Here is a 22,240-nt window from a genome sequence, read left to right on the forward strand (position 1 = left end):
GGGGGTTGGACTAGAAGACCTCCAAGGTCACTTCCAGCTGATTCTGATCCTCACTTTTAGGAAATTTCTCCTTAGTTGCTTCTCTCGTTGATTAGTTTCTGTCCATTGCTTCAATAGAGGATAGAGAGTACCCAAAGATTCCCCTTTGAAGATATTTTTGTACTAGAACTAATGGCAACTCGATCACTCTCTACATCAGTGTTTCCGTAACTTGAAACTATGTGAACTTCAACTTCCAGAAGATCCGTAATTCTGGGAGTTAAAACCTCCATTTCTTAAAATAATCAAGTCTGAAGAATGCAGCTGTAACATCTTAGCATCTGTATTCTAAATATTGTAACTGTTCTACCTGTGTGATTCACAAGAGTTGACAACAATGGGACGGCGTGTAATCAGTCCATCCAAAAAATTAAAATATGTCATCTATCATAAGTCACTGGTCTTTTTATTATCTTGATAGATTGCCATTTTATAAATGAATTAATTAGGGGACTGAAAGTTAAAACACACAAAGAGTGGTTGTAGGAATTGGGTCTGTCTAAAGAATGATTGCTGGGATTCACTATGCCAAGTCTAGTGAAAAGAAGGACCGGGGCTGACATGATAGCAGCCTTCCAACATCTCAGGGGCAGCCACAAAGAAGAGGGAGTCAAGCTATTGTCCAAAGCACATGAAGGCAGAACAAGAAGCAACGGATGGAAACTAAATAGAGAGAGAAGCAATCTAGAACTAAGAAGAAATTTCCTGACAATAACTAATAATGCTATAACGGATGTAAGTAGGAAAAATGTTCATGTTACTTTTTTCAATGTCAACATAATTTGAAATCTATCTATCTATCTATCTATCTATCTATCTATCTATCTATCTATCTATCTATCTATCTATCTATCTATCTATCTACAGTATCTATTAGATTTCTATGGTGCCCCATTCCTCAGACTCAGGGCGGCTCACAACAAAAGTGAATACAGTACATATCATGTAGATTTTATATATATGTAAACTACATGATAGTATTCACTTTTGTTGGAAGTGAAAAGGAAGTCTCCCTTTTCACTAACAGCAAAAATATGCTAAATTTATAAATTTATAAATATATAATCTATATGTATCTTATATAAGATATAGTGAGCATTTAATAAATGATCACTAAATGAATGTTTTTAGGTTGAGCAGTACTGTATCCGTTGAAAAACCATATGGGTATTTCCTCATCTATGTATTGTCACTTCCAGCGTAGTTACAAACCATTGTGACGAAAGGATGAGAAATGCTTGTCTCTCAACACTGAACATGAGAACATAAATCATATGGTTTCCAGCATAATGTTGCAAGGCAGGGTTCATTGTGTCCTCCTCCCTTCACTTCCTACCTCTCCCAGATACTCAGTAGCCCTGAAAAATGATATTTTATTGAAAGCTGGGATTTTCCCAACTACAAGGAAGCATTTGGTTAAACCAGAGTTCAGCAACCTGTAGCTCTGGAGCCACATGCGGCTCTTTCACCCCTCTGCTGGGACTCCCTGTTGCTGGTCGGCACCACAATTTTGAGAGGAGCTTCCAGTTAGGGTAGGGAGAAGCAGGACATGCCAGGAGGGGACTCTATGGCCAGGGGCGGGTTTTCCGGTCAGCTCCACAATTGATAAGGCTTTTGGTTAGGATAGGTAGAGGAAAAAGGACACCGCGCTAGGAGGAGACTATGGTGGGGAAACCAGACTTCCAGTCGGCTCCAGAATTGAACAGGGGAGGGGGCTTCCGGTTAGGACCTGTGTGGCTCCTTGAGTGTTTAAGGTTGCCGAGTCCGACCCCTAGTTTCAACCATGTTAATCGTAATTTAGCACCTCTGCTGATTCTCACAGGCATCTCTGACCAAACGGAGAACTGAACTTCGGATAAGAGAGGAAGTTGTTGTTGTTGTTGTTGTTGTTATTATTATTATTATTATTATTATTATTATTATTATTAGATTTGTATGCCGCCCCTCTCCGCAGACTCAGGGCGGCTCACAGCAGTAATAAAACAATATACAGTAACAAATCTAATATTAAAAGTCTAAAATAACAAATCTAATATTAAAAGTCTAAAAACCCATTATTTAAAAAGCATACACACAAACATACCATACATAAAATTACATAGGCAAGGGGAGATATCTCAGTTCCCCCATGCCTGATGGCAGAGGTGGGTTTTAAAGAGTTTACGAAAGGCAAGGTGGGGGCAATCCTAATTTACGGGGGGAGCTGGTTCCACAGGGTCAGGGCCACCACAGAGAAAGCTCTTCCCCTTCCACCAGCTGACATTGTTTAGTCGACAGGACCCGGAGAAGGCCAACTCTGTGGGACCTAACTGGCCGCTGGGATTTGTGCAACAGAAGTTGCTAAAAGGAGACTTGCAGAAAAGATGGTGCGGTCCCAAGAAACAGGGAAAGAAGCTCAAGAGAATCCCTGCTTGATTTTGTACAGTACCAGAATCACAAGGCCCAGAATTACGATCACTAGTGGGACTAGAATTTCCATTGCAAATCTAGGTGGTGGTTGTGAGTCATACCCAACTTTTTTGCCACTGTGGTGAAACAAATCACTGCAATGTCTCAGTCACATGGTCATTAAGTGAATCTGGCTTCCCCATTGATTTTGTTTGCAGGAAGCGAGCAGGGAAGGTCATAAATGGTCACATGACCCCAGGACGCTGCCAGTGTCATAAATACATGCCAATTGCCAAACCCCTGTATTTTAATCACATGACCACGGAGACAATTGTAAATGTGAGGACCAATTCATGTAAGAACTGAAAGTTGGCTTAACAACTACAGTACAGTGGTCCCTCGACTTGCGCGTTCTCGATTAGCGCGAAACGCTGCAACGCGGTTTTTCAAAAAATATTATTTAAAAAAAAAATATTAAAAAATAAATTTTTTTTTATTTAGACCGCCGGCCGCTCAATCGGGCCGGCAGGGAACAGAATGGAGCCTTCCGCGGCGGGGCTGGGGGAGCCGAGCCCAGCCCCGTGACATTCGCTTTCCTGCCACCCGCAGCCGAGTGATCGTGGGCTCCTTCGCAACCTCAGAGAGCTTCCTGGTTTTCGTGAGCTTTCATGCCCAGGAAGCTCTCCGAGGTTGCGAAGGAGCCCAGGATCACTCGGCTGCGGGTGGCAGGAAAGCGAATGTCACGGGGCTGGGCTCGGCTCCCCCAGCCCCGCCGCGGAAGGCTCCATTCTGTTCCCTGAATGGAGACCGCCGGCCGCTCAATCGGGCCGGCAGGGAACAGAATGGAGCCTTCCGCGGCGGGGCTGGGGGAGACGAGCCCAGCCCCGTGACATTCGCTTTCCTGCCACCCGCAGCCGAGTGATCGTGGGCTCCTTCGCAACCTCAGAGAGCTTCCTGGTTTTCGTGAGCTTTCATGCCCAGGAAGCTCTCCGAGGTTGCGAAGGAGCCCAGGATCACTCGGCTGCCGGCGGCAGGAAAACGAATGTCACGGGGCTGGGCTCGGCTCCCCCCCCATAGCAGCCCCGCCGCGGAAGGCTCCATTCTGTTCCCTGCCGGCCCGATTGAGCGGCCGGCGGTCTCCATTCAGGGAACAGAATGGAGCCTTCCGCGGCGGGGCTGGGGGAGCCGAGCCCAGCCCCGTGACATTCGCTTTCCTGCCACCCGCAGCCGAGTGATCCTGGGCTCCTTCGCAACCTCGGAGAGCTTCCTGGGCATGAAAGCTCACGAAAACCAGGAAGCTCTCTGAGGTTGCGAAGGAGCCCACGATCACTCGGCTGCGGGTGGCAGGAAAGCGAATGTCACGGGGCTGGGCTCGGCTCCCCCAGCCCCGCCGCGGAAGGCTCCATTCTGTTCCCTGAATGGAGACCGCCGGCCGCCCAATCGGGCCGGCAGGGAACAGAATGGAGCCTTCCGCGGCGGGGCTGCTATGGGGGGGAGACGAGCCCAGCCCCGTGACATTCGTTTTCCTGCCGCCGGCAGCCGAGTGATCCTGGGCTCCTTCGCAACCTCGGAGAGCTTCCTGGGCATGAAAGCTCACGAAAACCAGGAAGCTCTCTGAGGTTGCGAAGGAGCCCACGATCACTCGGCTGCAAGCGGGAGGAAGGCGAATCCCACGGGGCTGGGCTCGGTTATCCCCCCGGCTCCCCTCCTACCAGCCCCGCCGCGGAAGGCTCCATTCTGTTCCCTGAATGGAGACCGCGGGCCGCTCAATCGGGCCGGCAGGGAACAGAATGGAGCGTTCCGCGGCGGGGCTGGTAGGAGGGGAGCCGAGGGGATAACCGAGCCCAGCCCCGTGGGATTCGCCTTCCTCCCGCTTGCAGCCGAGTGATCGTGGGCTCCTTCGCAACCTCAGAGAGCTTCCTGGTTTTCGTGAGCTTTCATGCCCAGGAAGCTCTCCGAGGTTGCGAAGGTTACATCTTCCGCTGCCAGCCAGGCCATGCTGGCGGCAGCGGAACAATCGCTGGCTGTCAACTTTTCTTTTTAAAACTGGGCAGGAGCTGACTTGCCTCCCCAGTGCTAAAAAGCAAAGTTGACAGCCAGCGCTGCGAAACCGCCGAAACCGGAAGGGGCGAGGTGGGGGAGAACGGGAGGCTCAGCATTCCGTCAGCGATCTGGCGGGAAGACCAAGGGAAGGTTCCTTCAGCCGCCCAACACCTGATCCGCTCCGCAGCGCGGCAGCAGCGAGGAGCCGAAGATGGGGTTTCCCCTTTGCCTTTACCCCATCTTCGGCTCCTCGCTGCTTCCGCGCTGCGGAGCAGATCAGCTGTTGGGCGGCTGAAGGAATCTTCCCTTGGTCTTCCCCGCCGCCCACACGCAAACTCCACCATCTGCGCATGTGCGGCCATGAAAAAAAATGGCGCACATGCGCAGATGGTGGTTTTACTTCCGCATCCAGTATAACGCGGAAATCGGTTAGCGCGGGAGGTCTTGGAACGTAACCCCCGCGCTAATCGAGAGATCACTGTATAGCAAAACAGGCCATGGAATAATTGCAGTCAATCCTTGAGCTGATTGAAAGGTGAGAATTTAAGCCACCCCGAGTCTACGGAGAGGGGCGGCATACAAATCTAATTAATAATAATAATAATAATAATAATAATAATAATAATAATAATAATAATAATAAACATTGTCCTTTTATCATGGCAATTCAGAGCCTTTCTGCCGCGTGACAAGAAAGTTACTTAGGTTCTGCTGCATAAATCTGGAGAAAAAGTGAGCATTAATTTGCAAGAGTGTATTGGCCCTGCTCATAAATCTTATCCAGGTGTGTATTCGACTTGTACCTTTTCTTGCCATTCACCCTTTGTCGGTGTGTTTGCTCTGGAATTTAACCTTCTCACGTAATGGAAAGTGGTTATAAGGCAGAATTTGACTGTCATTTTTTTAAGCAAACATTTTCACTGCAGACTGATAAGATTAACTCCAGGAAGTTTCACCAGCGATAAAGGCAACCTGCAATTCAACAAAAAAGAGAAGAATGTCCTCTCCTTTTTGTTGCTCTTTGGAAGTCATTTTGAAGCAAAATAACTCAACAGTAGTAACTGTGAGAGGGACTTTGGAGTCCTAGTGGACAACCATTTAAACATGAGCCAGCCATGTACAGCAGCTGCCAAAAAAGCCAACACAGTTCTAGGCCGCATTGTCAGAGGGATAAAATCAAGATCACATGAAGTGATAATACCGCGTTATAAGGCCTTGGTAAGGCCACACTTGGAATAAGGAATACGAAGAGAGGCGGCATACAAGTCCAATAAACAAACAAACAAACAAATAAATAAATACTGCATTCAGTTTTGGTCACCACGATGTAAAAAGGATGTTGAGACTCTAGAAAGAGTGCAGAGAAGAGCAACCTCTTCTCTCTTACCCTATTTCCCCGAAAATACGATGTACCCCGAAAGTAAGGCATGTCAGAGGTTTTGCAGAATTTGCTAATATAAGGCACCCCCCAAAAATAAGGCGTAGTCAAGTTTACATACGGTACGGTGGAAAAACATACGGTACCATTCAAAGCTGTTCATACCGGTACCGTAATAATGTGGCGTCCCCTGCTGGCCCCTTCCATCGCTTTGTACCGTCCAGTACAGCAGACATAGTCTGCTGCTGTCTCACTGCCATTACAGTCTCCACTACAGTGCGCAGACTTTAGTTCCTCTGGTGGCCGGAAGCTCCAATAGCGGGAGTATACTGTTGTACCATATAAGTGCCGTCATTTGTGTGTGTGGGTGCCATACTGACAGGTACCGTACCGTAATTAGTGTACCGTACGGTACACTTTCTCTGGGAGTGTCAGCTTTTGTGCCTGTGAATTTGTCTTATTTGAGAAATATGAGGCACCCCCCGAAAATAAGATGTAGCACAACTTTTGGAGCAAAAATTAATATAAGACAATGTCTTGTTTTCGAGAAAACACGGTATTAGTACCCATCTTATAGATATAAACAATGTTATATCTACCGTATGTATATTACCAATACGTACTTGACAATTTTTTTTAAAGTCTTAAAGCTGCCAATGTTGGAGACCCCTGTTAATATAAGGCAATAAGGGATACTATAGTTTATTCTTAGACAGAGATGGGCAACTTTACGACCAACTCCAGAATTCCTGAGCCAACCATGCTGGCTCAGGAATTCTGGGAATTGAAGTCTAGAGGTTTTAAAGTTGCTATAGTTGCCTAGCTCTTCCTCTAGGTGTAGTACTATTCTTATTACTAATATTTGACCTTGTTTATTGTAAGTACTATCTACTGTTGTAAGCCATTCTGAGTCCCATTGGGATTGGGCGGAATAGAAGTAAAATTAATTAAATTAGATTAAATTAGTAGGAAGCCAGGCAGTGGCTCAATTCACATAGCTGGTTGACCCGTACTTGGCTTATTGATACTTGTTGTAAAATCGTCCACAACTGACCTGGTTTGCTGAAACTTCAGTGAATCTCTAGATCAGTATTTCTGGGAATTGTGGGAGTTGAAGTCCACACATCTTCAAGTGGGCAAGATTGAGAAACCCTGCCCTAAGTATCAGCAAAGAATATCCTTTTCTGCCCTCTAGTGGTCAGTTCATAAATGTGCAGCTTTTTTATGGCAGCCCTATGAATAGAAAAGAATAGAACAGAGACATAACTGGCTGGAGAATTCTGGGAGTTGATGTCCACAAGTAACGTTTTTTTAGATGAGAGGACCTCAACTCCCAGCGTTCCCCAGCCAAAATGCTTGAAGATGGTGGACTTCAACTCCCAGAATTCCTCAGCGGGCTTGCTTTTAGATGGATGGACTCCAATTGCCAGCATTCCCCAGTTAGTATCTTTGAAGATGGTGGACTTCAACTCCCAGAATTCCTCCAGAGGCCTGCTTTTAAGATGGGTGGACTCCAACTCTGAGCATTCCCCACTAAGTATACTTGAAGTTGGTGGACTTCAACTCCCAGAATTCTGTGGACAGCTTGGGGGTGGATTTCAGTTCCCAGCATCCCCCAGCCGGTATGCTTGAAGATCTGTGGGCTTCAACTCCCAGAATTCCTCAGGAGCCACTTTGCTTTTCAGATGGGTGGACTTCAACTCCCAGCATTCCTCAGCCAGCCAGCCATTCTGAATGTTGCCAAGAAACAGTGCAGTAGAGGGCAGTGGAGGACCGCACATAGATCTGCTAGCCACCTTCACAGCATGTAGGATTTCCTGCTTAAGCAGGGGGTTGGACTCGATGACCTGTAAGGTCCCTTTCAACTCTAATAATAAATAAATAAAATAAAATAAAATAAATGCATTCATTCATGGAATTGGTGCAATTGCTAAATCCCCGACTAAGATTGATAGCAGATAGTCAATCCCTCCCTCCTCCCTCCCTTTCTTCCTAAATCAGAGGTCTTCAAACTTGGCCACTTGAAGACTTGTGGACTTCAACTCCCAGAATTCTCCAGCCACCTTTGCTTGGAAGTCTTTAAACTTGGCAAGTTGAAGATTTGTGGACTTCAATTCCCAAAATTCTCCAGCCACCTTTGCTCGGAGGTCTTCAAACTTGGCCACTTGAAGACTAGTGGACTTCAACTCCCAGAATTCTCCAGCCAGCTATGCTCAGAGGTCTTCAAACTTGGCAACATGAAGACTAATGGACTTCAAGTCCCAGAATTCTCCAGCCACCTTTGCTTAGAAGTCTTTAAACTTGGCAAGTTGAAGATTTGTGGACTGCAATTCCCAAAATTCTCCAGCCACCTTTGCTCGGAGGTCTTCAAACTTGGCCACTTGAAGACTAGTGGACTTCAACTCCCAGAATTCTCCAGCCACCTTTGCTTGGAAGTCTTTAAACTTGGCAAGTTGAAGATTTGTGGATTGCAGTTCCCAAAATTCTCCAGCCACCTTTGCTCGGAGGTCTTCAAACTTGGCCACTTGAAGAGTCCCCAAGTCTTCAAGTCGAAAATCAATCAACCAATCAATCAGTCAGTTTCTGGTCCAATGATAGTCCAAACTCCTACAGCTGATGAGAAAAAGGGCCGGGGCCCGGGCGAGTAGGTGGGGCTTGTGCCCGGAAGGGCGTGACGTCAGTGCTGGTGCCGGTATGTGTGTGTCCTAACCTCACGTGCTCCCCGGACGTCACGTGGTCGTTGCTCCCAGTAGAAGGGCTCGCTTGCAAAAAAAGGTAAGGGCTGTTTCCAGTGGGAAGGCGTCGTCGGCCGTGGAGGATGGGAAGTGGAGTACAGCACATGCGCAGCACGTCGGCTTGGGGGGGGAGACGTCGGTTTAAGTCTCATAGCTCTTTGGCTTGGGGTGTGATGCTTTGGAACTACAACTCCCAGCATGCCTCACCATAGTGTTGCAACTGTTGCAGAACCCCCCCCTCCCCAAGTTAATGTGTCCCTGCCTCTCTTTCCCCCCTAATGCGGCTTCCCCAACCCGAGGAATTGTAAACTCTGAGCTAAAAGCACTTTTCTTCCTTTTCTTTTTTCTTTTTGCAAACCAGAAATGGTTGCAATGCGACCAACCGGTTTATGACTGCGTGCGTTTGGAAGTGTCTCCTTGGCTTTGGGTTTGTTTTGAGACCAGGTGAGGAGGTTTTTGTATTTATTTATTTATTTTATTGGTTTGTCAATCATGGACAAGATAGCAGGGATTGGTATAAAACATGAACGTAAGCAAATGCGTGCCTACCGCCCCTGTTCTAATGTTTCTCTATTAGTACCAAGAATTTATTTATTTGTTTGTTTATTTATTTATTTATTTATTCATTTATTTAGTCAGTCAGTCAGTCAGTCAGTCCAATACATCAGTGTTTCCCAACCTTGGCAACTTGAAGATATCTGGACTTCAACTCCCAGAATTCCCCAGCCAGCATTCGCTGGCTGGGGAATTCTGGGAGTTGAAGTCCAGATATCTTCAAGTTGCGAAGGTTGGGAAATACTGCAATACATAATAATACACAATGAAAGTTATAGTGGATATACTCGAAGTGAAACATATCAAGGAGAGAATAGGGGAGAAAATATAGGAATAAAATAGATCAATGGGAACATAGAAGAAAGGATATAGGGATAGAAGAGAAGAGATATGAGATTCGGGAGAGACAAATTTTATTTATTTATTTATTTACTTACTTATTTATTTATTTGTACAAATAAAACATTAGATATGTAATGATGCAAAGTAACAAAAGAAAACAATAGGACAGGGATGGTAGGCACAATGGTGCACTTATGCATGCCCCTTACAGACCTCTTAGAGAGGGGGACAGGTCTATTATTATTATTATTATTATTATTATTATTATTATTATTATTATTATTATTATTATTATTATTTAGATTTGTATGCCGCCCCTCTCCGGAGACTCGGAGCGGTTGAGATATTGTAGACCAGGGGTGGGCAATTAATTTTGCCATAGGGCCGCATGAGAAATTGGGATGGTTTTAGAGGGCCGGACTAATATAATTAACTCAGTTCTACCCAATACTGTATATTATTGGGTAGAACTGAGTTAATTATATTATAATTATAAAGTATAATTATAATTAATAATAATAATTATGCTGTTGAAGCTGAAGTATTCTTTGACAGGTAGGGCATTTTGGCAGGTGATTTTAGGAACTACATTTAGATCAGATCGAAGGCAATGTAGTTCTGGGTATCTAAGCCCAAGAGTCTTCGGAGAGGGGCGGCATACAAATCTAATGGATGAATGAATGAGAAAGATTTGAAGTCTGGTGGCATACGTTATGGCTGGGCCCTAACGGTTTGCCCCTTGCATTGTCTGAAAATGCCCTCTGCAATCAATAACACTGAAGGAATGTACCAGGACCATATGCAGGAACTGGGTGTATGTCTAGTTTAATGAAAAGAAGGACCAGGGGAGACATAGCAGTGCCCCAATATCTCAGAGGTTGCCCCAAAGAAGAGGGAGTCAAACTATTCTCCAAAGCACCTGAGGGTAGAACAAGAAGCAATGAGTGTTACCTTTTCTGCCTTTATCTGCATCTGGACAATCTGAATGTCAGGAAGACTAGCCTGTGGGTATGTAAGGAGTCCAAATTTTGCAAAGAGTAAGGTGCAATGTTGTGATTGGAAGTCTGCATGTAAAAAGAAAATGGAAAAAAAGTATCCAGGTCTTTGTTTGTAAAATTAATAATGTAATGTATAATATAATATAATATAATATAATACTGTATAACATAATATCATATAACAGAGGTGGAAGGGACCTTAAAGGTCTTCTAGCCCAACCCCTGCTTAGGCAAGAAACCTGCACCACTTCAGACAAATGGTTATTGTTTTGTGCACACGAACACACACACACACACACACACTGACCAATCAGCTCAATCACCATGCAGTACAGAGAACCTTGGGCAGGTTTCATAATTTGTAAAGGACTTACCATTAATTTAACACTAATTAACATTTAACGAAAATGTAATAAAACAAGATCAGTTGGGATTCCTTTACCTCTTAACTGCAGGTTTATCCGTTTTGTTTTCTGCCCACAGAGCAACAACCCGAAATGCCGAAGGGAGGAAAGGAAAAAACTCCGAGCTGTGCAAAGCTGCCCATTAGCAAATTCCGAAGGAAATTAGTGGAGACTATTCAAGGCAACACATTTGTTGTGGTGACTGGGGAGACGGGAAGCGGAAAAACCACCCAACTTCCCAAATATTTATTTGAAGAAGGTAAGAGCGTATACGCACCAGGGTGTCCCACTTCCGAGATTCATGGGTGTTATTTATTTATGATTTGATTTGATTTGATTTGTATGCCGCCCCTCTCTGCTAAGGTTTATATAGGAGAAGAGCAGGCAGAGTTAGGAGGGTGGAGTTAAGTGTGTCATTAGTTTAGAGCAGTGTTTCCCAACCTTTTTTGAGCCGCGGCACATTATTCATATTTTCAAAATTCTGGGGAACACTGAAGGGGGTGGGGGGAGGGGGTGGGTGGGTGGGCTAAAGAAAAGTTTGGACAAAAAAATATCTCTTCCTCCATTTCACTCTATTTCTCCCTCCCTCTTTCTTTCTCTTCCTTCCTTCCCTTCTTTCTCTCTCTCCATCCCTCTTTCTTTCTTCCTCTCTTTTTTGCTCTCTTTCTCTCTCCCTCCTTCCCTCCCTCTATGTCTTTCCCTCTCCCTCCTTCCCCCCTCTCTTTCTCTCTCTCTCTTGCTTTCTTTCTCTCTCATTCTCTCTCCCCTCCTTTTTCTCTCTCTCTCTTTCTCTCTCGTTCACCACGCCGGCAACAGAGAGAAAAAGAAAGAGAGAGAGAGAGCCGGAGAGAGAATGGAGGGCGCCGTTGTCTTCGCCTCCGCCCGCCGGCTCTGCAGCTAAGAGGCCGCAGCCATCAACCCCCTCGCCCTCCCAGACGTCCCCAGCGCCCGGCCACGCGCCGCCTCCCGTTAGCCCAGCCGACTTTTCCCTGCTGCTGTTTTCTCTTCATGGCGCAAAACCACACAGTCCCGGACTCCCGCATCGCTCGCTTCCCCGGTCAGCAAAGCCATCTGCCCAGGAAAGCGCCGCGCTGCTGACCGGAGAAGCGAGCGATCCGGGAGTCCGGGACTGTGTGGCTTTGCGCCATGAAGAGAAAACGGCAGCAGGGAAAACTCGGCCGGGCTAACGGGAGGCGGCACGTGGCCGGGCGCTGGGGACGTCTGGGAGGGCGAGGGGGCTGATGGCTGCTGCCTCTTAGCTGCAGAGCCGGCGGGCAGAGGCGAAGACAACGGCGCCCTCCATTCTCTCTCCGGCGGCAGAGGAGAGGGGGCAGATCGCGCCCCAAGACAGGAGGCGGCGGCGGCGGAGGAGAGGGGGCGGACCTGGCGGGCAATGGGGCAGGGCAGAGAAGCCAGGGGCGCGTTTGGCCGGAGGCACCGTGGGGAGGCAGGGGCGGCCGCGGCTCCCTTTACTCCTACTGCCGCACCTCCCCGCCCATGCCTCCTTTTTCCCGCCTTCCTTCTTTGGGGCCCAGCAGGAGAGCGCCGGAAACAGCTGCATCGGGCAGCAGCCGGGGGACAGCTGCGAGTGGGAGCTCCAGGTCGGAGGCACTGGCGGTCCGGCACTGGCAGCGCCCCGCCCAGCTGGAGCTTCCAATGACTTCGTGGCACACCTGACCGTGTCTCGCGGCACACTAGTGTGCCGCGGCACACCGGTTGGGAAACGCTGATCTAGTCCAACCCCCCCTGCCCAAGCAGGAGATCCTACATCTGCCTCTATCTAGGATTGAACTCACAACCTCCTGATTGTGAGACAAACTTAAAAACTTCCAGTGTTGGAGCATTCACAACTTCTGGAGGCAAGCTGTTCCACTGATTAATTATTCTAATTGTCAGGAAATGTCTCCTTAGTTTTAAGTTGCTTTTCTCCTTGTTTAGTTTCCACTCACTGCTTCTTGTTCTACCCACAGGTGCTCTGAAGAATAGTTTGACTCCTTTGTGGCAACCCCTGAGATATTAGAACACTGCTATCATGTCTCTCCTGGTCCTTCTTTTCATTAAACTAGCCATGCCCAGTTCCTGCAACCGTTCTTCATATGTTTTAGCCTCCAGTCCACTAATCATCTTTGTCTCAACATCCTTTTTGCATCATAGCGACTAAAACTGAATGCAATATTCCAAGTGTGGCCTTACCAAGGCCTTATAAAGTGGTATTAACACTTTGTGTGATCTTGATTCTATCCCTCTGTTAATGCAGCCTAGAACTGTGTTGGTTTTTCTAGGCTGCATTAACAGAGGGATAGTTAGAATGATTAATCAATGGAACAACTTGCCTCCAGAAGCTATGGTCGCTCCAACACTGGAAGTTTTTAAGAAGATGTTGGATAACCGTATGTCTGAAATGGTGTACGGTTTCCTGACTAAGCAGGGGTTTGGACTAGAGGACCTCCAAGTCCCTTCCAACTCTGTTATTCTATTCTAAAATTCTGGATAGCTAGAGGTTTAACAAGCAGGAAGAGGTAGATTGTGATCCCGCTGTATGGAACGCTGGTGAGACCACATTTCTTCCTCATCTCCTCTTTATCTTCATGAGAATTTGTGGGAGTTGCCTGGCTTGAGATATTTTTGTAAACTACTCTTTGGCTTAAGCCACATTTATCTGTTTACAGATAGACCTTGACTTACGATCAATGTTTCTGTTGTTAAGTGAGACGGAGAGGGGGGGCATACAAATCTAAATAATAATAATAATAATAATAATAATAATAATAATAATAATAATAATAATAATTTTTAAAGTGAATTTAACAAGCAGGAAGAGGAAGATTTTGATCCCGCTGTATAAAGTGCTGGGGAGAGCACATTTAGAATACAGCAGTGATTTTCAACCTTTTTTGAGCCGCGGCACATTTTTTACATTTGCAAAACCATGGGGCACATTGAGGGGGGGGAGGGGGGCTAAAAATGTTTGGACAAAAAAATTATCTCCCTCCCTTTTGCTCTATTTCTCTCTCTTTCCCTCTTTTTTTCTCTCTCCATCCCTCTTTCTCTCTTCTTCTTTCCTCTTCTTTGCTCTTTCTCTCTCCCTCCCTACTTCCCTCCCTCTTTCTCTCTCTCTCTTGCTTTCTTTCTCTCTCTTGCTTTCTTTCTCTCGTTCTCTTTCTTTCTTGATTGCTTTCTCTTGCTTGCTTTCTCTCTTGTTTTCTTTCTCTCTTTCTCTTTCTTTCTCTCATTTTCTTTCTCTCTCTGAGCTTCGGGGCACACCTGACCATGTCTCGCGGCACACTAGTGTGCCACGGCACACTGGTTGAAAAACACTGGTTTAGAGTCATTACATTGCCATAAACGTCCCAATTCACCCCTCTTTCCCTCTTAAATTGTGTTGACATTTATCTGCCACAATTTAGTATTCAACTTTGATTGACTACATCAGTGTTGGCGGGTGCAGGGGAGTGCCAGAAATCGGAAGAGCAGCTCCCAGGCGCATATGTGCAGGGCAACTGAGTTTCCAGTTTCGGCATGAACACCAGCCACCTGGTTTTGTTTTCTGGTGTGCATATGCGTGTGAAGACCAACTGGTTGGCGCACATGCGCCCTGCGGAGCTGCTCTTGTGGTTTCCCGTGCTTCCACACGTGCAAAGACCATCTGGCTGGCGCATATGCGCGTGTGGTAACCTGGAAAAGCAACGGGTTATTTCTAGCACATTTGCCATAGGTTTGTCAACACAGGCAGTAATGGGTTGCTAGCCTGTATTTATTTGTTTGTTTGTTTGTTGATTGATTTGATTTGATTTGATTTGATTTGTATACCGCCCCTCTCCGCAGACTCGGGGCAGCTAACAACAGTAATAAAACAGCATATAATAATAATCCAATACTAAAAACAGTTAAAAACCCATTATTATAAAAACCAAACATACATACAGACATACCATGCATAAAATTGTAAAGACCTAGGGAGAAAGTGTATCTCAGTTCCCCCATGCCTGGCGGCAGAGGTGGGTTTTAAGCAGCTTACGAAAGGCAAAGAGGGTGGGGGCAATTCTAATCTCTGGGGGGAGTTGGTTCCAGAAGGCCAGGGCCGCCACAGAAAAGGCTCTTCCCCTGGGTCCCGCCAAGCGACATTGTTTAGTTGACGGGACCCGGAGAAGACCCACTGTGTGAGACCTAACTGGTCGCTGAGATCCATACGGCAGAAGGCGGTCCCTGAGATAGTCTGGTCTGGTGCCATGAAGGGCTTTATAGGTCATAACCAACACTTTGAATTGTATGCATCACATTTCATACCGGTAGCGAAAATGGAGCTGCGCCCACAGCTCCAGGTGACCAGTGAGTGCGCAGGCGCTCAAGTCCGATTGAGATTTGGCTTCTATGCATGTGCAGGAAGTGAAATCTCACAAGAAGACATGCACGGGTGTGAGATTTCAGCAATTTCTGGTTCTTTTTTTCTTCTGCGCCTGCACGGAAGCAAAAAAATTGCCGAAATCTCTCACGGCCATGCGGCCTTGCAAGATTTCACTTCCTGCACATGCGTAAAAGCCAAATCTCGCTCAAAAACATGCACGCGCGCACAGATCCCCCACTGGTAGCGGGGGGAAGTAGGAACCTCCACCTGATCATTGGATTAGGTTTTTGTGTATAGATGGGCCTCGGCTTATGACAACAATTGAGCCCAAAATTTCCTTTGCTAAGACCGTTTTAAAGTAGGTTTTAACCCCATTTTACAGGTTGTTAAGTGAACCACTGCAGTTTATTTATTTATTCTTTCCCCCTAGGCCATTACAAGTTATGCATGGTATGTTTGTGTGTATGTTTGGTTTTTTATAATAAGTGTTTTTAGTTGTTTTATTAAATTGGATTGTTACATGTTGTTTTACCATTGTTGTTAGCCGCCCCGAGTCTGCGGAGAGGGGCGGCATACAAATCCAATAAATAAATAAATGAATAAACTTCTATTCCGCCCAATCCCGAAGGACTCCGGGCGGCTTACAACAATATAAATTGTTAAAAGTTTGTAATGGAATTTAGTGAACCCGGCTTCCCCCATTGACTTTGCTCGCCACAAGGTTGCAAAAAATCATCGCTTGACCCAAGGACACTGCGACCATCAAAAATATCACATAACCATGAGGATGCTACAATGGTCGTAAGAGTGAAAAATGGTCATGTCTTCTTCTTCTTTTTTTACATGAGTGCCTGTAGAGAGGTGCATAACATAGAAACATAGAAGACTGACGGCAGAAAAAGACCTCATGGTCCATCTAGTCTGCCCTTATACTATTTCCTGTATTTTATCTTACAATGGATATATGTTTATCCCAGGCATGTTTCAATTCAGTTACTGTGGATTTACCAACCACGTCTGCTGGAAGTTTGTTCCAAGGATCTACTACTCTTTCAGTCAAATAATATTTTCTCACGTTGCTTCTGATCTTTCCCCCAACTAACTTCAGATTGTGTCCCCTTGTTCTTGTGTTCACTTTCCTATTAAAAACACTTCCCTCCTGAACCTTATTTAACCCTTTAACATATTTAAATGTTTCGATCATGTCCCCCCTTTCCATTCTGTCCTCCAGACTATACAGATGGAGTTCATGAAGTCTTTCCTGATACGTTTTATGCTTAAGACCTTCCACATAACTTTTTGTTTTCAAAGTTTGGTCCTTTGTCCTTCTTTTTCCAAAACTCGACAATATCTTTCACTTGCTTTTTTTATAGGGTATGCCAGGCATGGCACAATTGCTGTGACACAGCCCCGGCGCATGGCTGCCATATCTGTGGCCGAAAGAGTGGCAGAGGAGCTAGGGAGCTCGGTGGGAGGCCTTGTGGGATACCAGGTTCGCTTTGAAGAGTGCATCTCAGAGGCATGTATTCGAATCCAGCTTATTCTTGAGAGCTGTGGTTATTTATTAGATTTGCCTGCTGTTTTATCTTTATTTATTTGTTTGCTTATTTATTAATTAGACATCTATGCCGCCCTTCTCGAAGCGGCTCAGGGCGGCGAACATAATGAATACAATATGTAGAAAGAAATATAATTATTGTTTAAAAAAAGGATTATTAATAAGATCGTTAAAAATTCCCATATGCAGTCGTTTCCATTTGTTCAATCATTCACAACATTGGCCAGAGACAATCTTGTCTCTCACGGCCCCCATGCCTGCTGGCAGAAGTAGGTCTTCAGAACTTTATGAAACACCAGGAGGTAGGGGGTGGTATGTATCTCTCCAAAGGGCCAGGGCCGCCACAGAGAAGGCTCTTCCCCTAGGCCCCGCCAGATGACATTGTCTGGCCGACAGGACCTGGAGAAGGCCAACTCTGTGGGAACTAACCGGTCGCGGGGTGCATGAGGCAGAGGACAGTCCCGTAGGTAGTCTGGTCCGAATCCATGTAGGGCTTTGTAGGTCATTACCAGCACTTTGAATTGTGCCCGGAGACCAATTGGCAACCAGTGCAGCTCACAGAGTGATGTTGAAATGTGGGCAGATCTTGGGAGCCCCACAATAGAAACATAGAAACATAGAAGACTGACGGCAGAAAAAGACCTCCTGGTCCATCTAATCTGCCCTTGTACTATTTCCTGTATTTTATCTTAGGATGGATATATGTTTATCCCAGGCATGTTTAAATTCAGTTACTGTGGATTTATCTACCACGTCTGCTGGAAGTTTGTTCCAAGGATCTACTACTCTTTCAGTGAAATAATATTTTCTCATGTTGCTTTTGATCTTTCCCTCAACTAACTTCAGATTGTGTCCCCCTGTGATTGTGTTCACTTTCCTATTAAAAACACTTCCCTCCTGGACCTTACTTAACCCTTTAACATATTTAAATGTTTCAATCATGTCCCCCCTTTTCCTTCTGCCCTCCAGACTATACAGATTGAGTTCATTCAGTCTTTCCTGATACGTTTTATGCTCAAGACCTTCCACCATTCTTGTAGCCCGTCTTTGGACCCATTCCATTTTGTCAATATCTTTTTGTAGGTGAGGTCTCCAGAACTGAACCCAGTATTCCAAATGGGGTCTCACCAGCGCTCTATATAGCGGGATCATAATCTCCCTCTGCCTGCTTGTTATACCTCTAGCTATGCAGCCAAGCATCCTAGCGTGCACGGCTGCATTTTGCACAATTTGCAGTCTCCGCACACTCTTCAAAGGCAGCCCCATGTAGAGAGCATTGCAGTAATCGAACCTCGAGGTGATAAGGGCATAAGCGACTGATTAATTATCGATAAGCCATTAAATAAAAAGCATTGTTTTGCTGAATGGAGGATAGAAACATAGAAGACTGACAGCAGAAAAAGACCTCATGGTCCATATAGTCTGCCCTTATATTATTTCCTGTATTTTATCTTACAATGGATATATGTTTATCCCAGGCATGTTTAAATTCAGTTACTGTGGATTTCCTTCAAGAGTTTTCTTTGCTACAATCCAAAGGACATTCCTGACTATACATTGATTTTAAATGGCACAGGAAACTGCGATCAAGTATTTGACGGATGGGTGCCTGTTAAGGCAAATCCTGGCAGACCCACATCTGACCCAGTACAGCATCGTTATTCTGGACGAAGCTCACGAACGGAGTCTCTGCACGGTCAGTGCTAATGAAATAAGCCAATTAAGATTTATCTCTTGATTATTCTTGAATAATCAAGAAAAATCAGAATTTTATAAAATTTGGGAAAGGGTTGATGTTTGGTTGAATTTAAAAAAATGCTTAACGAATTATAAAAATTGTTGAACTTATTATTCTGAAATGTTTTTAAATAGAGAAATGTAATAGATATTTTTTATTTCTTTGAATTGATCTAATTAACAATAGTTTTTTTTCCTTTTTGTAATATGAAGACTTCTATTTTGAGCATAGCAATTGTAGCTCCTTTTTATGTTATGTGTTTTGTATGGTTTATTTATGTTTGTGATGTTTTGTTCCTTTTTTAAAAATAATAAACATTTTATATATATAAAAAAGATTTATCTCTCTGGCTCGATGGAAACCGAGTCAGCCAGCCAATTATTTAGTGTTTCAGCTAAGTTGGCACTTTGCGGTGCGCTCATAAAGGATGCCATAGATTTGAAAGACCCAGCGTAAGAAGAAGGGGGCATGGGAGGGCAGAGGAAGTCTAAGCTCAGATCCTAGGACAGTGACTTCGAACCTATGGCAGGGGTGCCACAGGTAGCACGCGGAACTATATCTGCTGGCTAGCTGATTTTTGGCTCACGCAGAGGCTCTGGGAGGGTGGTTTTGGCTTCCAGAGAGCCTCTAGGGGGATGGGGGAGGACATTTTTACCCTCCCCCAGCTCCAAGGAAGCCTTTGGAGCCTGGGGAGGGCAAAATACGAGCCTACTGGACCCACCAGAAGTTGGGAAATAGGCCGTTTCTGGCCTCCAGAGGGCTTCCAAGGGGCGGAGGAAGCTGTTTTTGACCTCCCCAGGCATTGAATTATGGGTGTGGCCACTCGCACATGCGCGATAGTGCGCGCCCATGCTTTTTCAGCACCCAAGGAAAAAAAGGTTTGCCATCACTGTCCTAGAACCATGCAGAAAAAAAGAATGCAACCAAGGTGAAAGTAATACAATGCAGTCTGCATTGGTTGCCGATCAGTTTCCGGTCACAATTCAAAGTGTTGGTTATGACCTATAAAGCCCTTCAAGGCACCAGACCAGATTATCTCAGGGACTGCCTTCTGCTGCACAAATCCCAGCGACCAGTTAAGTCCCACAGAGTGAGTCTTCTCCGGGTCCTGTCAACTAAACAATGTCATTTGGCGGGGCCCAGGGGAAGAGTCTTCTGTGTGGCGGCCCCGGCCCTCTGGAACCAACTCCCCCCAGAGATTAGAATTGCCCCCACCCTCCTCACCTTTCGTAAGCTCCTTAAAACCCACCTCTGCCGTCAGGCATGGGGGAACTGAGATATTCTTTCCCCCTAGGCCTTTACAATTTATGCATGGTATGTTTGTTTGTATGTATGTTTGGTTTTACAATAAGGGTATTTTAGTTGTTTTAGTATTGGATTGTTACATGCTGTTTTTTATTGTTGTTAGCCGCCCCGAGTCTACGGAGAGGGGCGGCATACAAATCCAATAAATAAATAAATACATAAGTACATAAGTACGTACGTACGTACGTACATACACACATACATATATACTGTAGGGCCAGGGGTGTCAAACCCATGGCCTGGGGGCCGGATCTGGCCTGAGGAATACTTAGATCTGGCCCACAGGGCCGCCCTGGAAACAGCCAATCCCCATGCGCGGAAGGAAATAGTAGTCAAAAATCACTGAAATCTCTTGCGCGCATGCGTCCTCTCGCAAGATTTTTTCTCCCTATACATGCACAGAAGCCAAATCTCAGTCCAATGCGCCCGCCCGCCCGTTGGCCACCCCGAGCTACATGTGCAGCTCCATTTTCGCTACCGGTGCACCACTGCCCTCCCCCCTCCCCGGTTCCAGCAGAAACCCAACACCGGCTGTGAGCGACCACCAGTATGTTCCGTGTTTGAAAGTGGGCTATTTTTCAAAATGTGGACATTGGGAGTGTTCCCTCTCTTTCAGGATATCCTCTTTGGCCTCTTGAAGCAGCTCTTCCACCGCGAGAAGGAAATGAAAAGGAAGGAACCCTTGAAGGTCGTAGTGATGTCGGCCACCTTGGACGTGGAGAAGTTCTCGGCCTTCTTTGGGAATTGCTCGGTGGTGGAGATTCCAGGAAGGAAATATCTGGTGGAGGAGATCTTCTGCGATGCTCTGGGCCCCAGAGACGCCAACAGCTCTGCCTTCATCACCGAGGTACTTCGTGGTCACTTTCATTTTATTTATTTGAGGAGTTCCTGGTGGTCTCTGAGCTTGGTTGTTTGCTTGCAGATGTTACATTACCCAGCCACTGTATTTTTTAGAATATAAAAGACGTACCTTTTCCCTAAAAAACATAGAAACATAGAAGATTGGCGGCAGAAAAAGACCTCATGGTCCATCTAGTCTGCCCTTATACTATTTCTGTATTTTATCTTAGGATGGATCTATGTTTATCCCAGGCATGTTTAAATTCTGTTACTGTGGATTTATCTACCACGTCTGCTGGAAGTTTGTTCCAAGGATCTACTACTCTTTCAGTCAAATAATATTTTCTCATGTTGCTTTTGATCTTTCCCCCAACTAACTTCAGATTGTGTCCCCTTGTTCTTGTGTTCACTTTCCTATTAAAAACACTTCCCTCCTAGACCTTATTTAACCCTTTAACATATTTAAATGTTTCGATCATGTCCCCCCTTTTCCTTCTGTCCTCCAGACTATACAGATTGAGTTCATGAAGTCTTTCCTGATACGTTTTATGCTTAAGACCTTCCACCATTCGTGTAGCCCGTCTTTGGACTCGTTCAATTTTGTCAATATCTTTTTGTAGGTGAGGTCTCCAGAAGTGGACACAGTATTCCAAATGGGGTCTCACCAGCGCTCTATATAGCGGGATCACAATTTCCCTCTTCCTGCTTGTTATTTATTATTTATTAAATTTGTATGCCGCCCCTCTCCATAGACTCGGGACGGCTATATACCTCCAGCTATGCAGCCAAGCATCCTACTTGGTGGCTTGTGGCTTGTTGTGGATGGTCTGTAGTAATATTGTAATACAGTGGTACCTCTATTTAATTCGTTCTGTGTCCAGGTTCCTAAGTAGGAACCTGGACACAGAACAAATTTGTAAGTAGAAGCAATTTTCCCCATAGGAATCAATGTAAAAGCAAATAATGTGTGCAAACCCATTAGGAAATAAATAAAAGCTCAGAATTTGGGTGGGAGGAAGAGAAGGAAGAAGAGGAGGAGGACAGTCGCTGCCCAGAGCGAAGGGAGTGTTTCTTTTCTCTGGGCACTGGCAGAGGTTTATTCCCTCTCCAAGCGCCCAGAGAAAGGAAAATGCTTTGTTCTCTTTGGGCTGCCAAAGCCTCCTTAAGCATTAACGAAAGGCTCCTCTGGCAGCCCAGAAAAGCCCGAGATGGCCGGAATTAAAGAGGGAATGGCAGGAAACTGGCCGGGCCTTCATGTCGCTCTCAAATTTACTGGGGAAGTTTTCCGAGCAAAAAAATCTTGAACACCTGGTTCAGAAAAGTCCTTAAGTAGAGGTACCAGTGTAGTGTCGTCTAGTGAGATAGTTATAGTGTAAATAGATAGAATAGTGTTTGGCTACAAAGAAGTAAACATTTTCTCATTGTATTCATTCAAAGATTACAAATATCTCGGTCTGTGGCTGGTTAGTTGGGCTGGGTAACTTCTGAAAAAAAGGCAACTCTAACAGGGGGCAATATGCTGATTCTGTAAACCACTTAGAGAGGACTTTAAAAACACTATGAAGCGGTATA

The 22,240-nt window shown here is 45.5% G+C and overlaps 1 protein-coding gene across 1 annotated transcript in view; it reads left to right on the forward strand.

The window, feature by feature from the left end:
- The first annotated feature begins 8,492 nt into the window (after positions 1-8,492).
- Positions 8,493-22,240, forward strand: part of DHX40 (DEAH-box helicase 40) — a 40,833-nt gene continuing 27,085 nt past the window's right edge. Inside the window, exons 1-6 of the mRNA XM_070735369.1 lie at positions 8,493-8,623; positions 8,945-9,027; positions 10,962-11,141; positions 16,601-16,746; positions 18,362-18,481; positions 20,445-20,675. Of these exons, the coding sequence (XP_070591470.1) occupies positions 8,973-9,027; positions 10,962-11,141; positions 16,601-16,746; positions 18,362-18,481; positions 20,445-20,675 (732 nt within the window). The 5' untranslated portion in view covers positions 8,493-8,623; positions 8,945-8,972. The remainder of the gene's footprint in view (positions 8,624-8,944; positions 9,028-10,961; positions 11,142-16,600; positions 16,747-18,361; positions 18,482-20,444; positions 20,676-22,240) is intronic.

The sequence above is a fragment of the Erythrolamprus reginae genome, chromosome 1, assembly GCF_031021105.1.
Source record: "Erythrolamprus reginae isolate rEryReg1 chromosome 1, rEryReg1.hap1, whole genome shotgun sequence".
Lineage (NCBI taxonomy): Eukaryota > Metazoa > Chordata > Lepidosauria > Squamata > Dipsadidae > Erythrolamprus > Erythrolamprus reginae.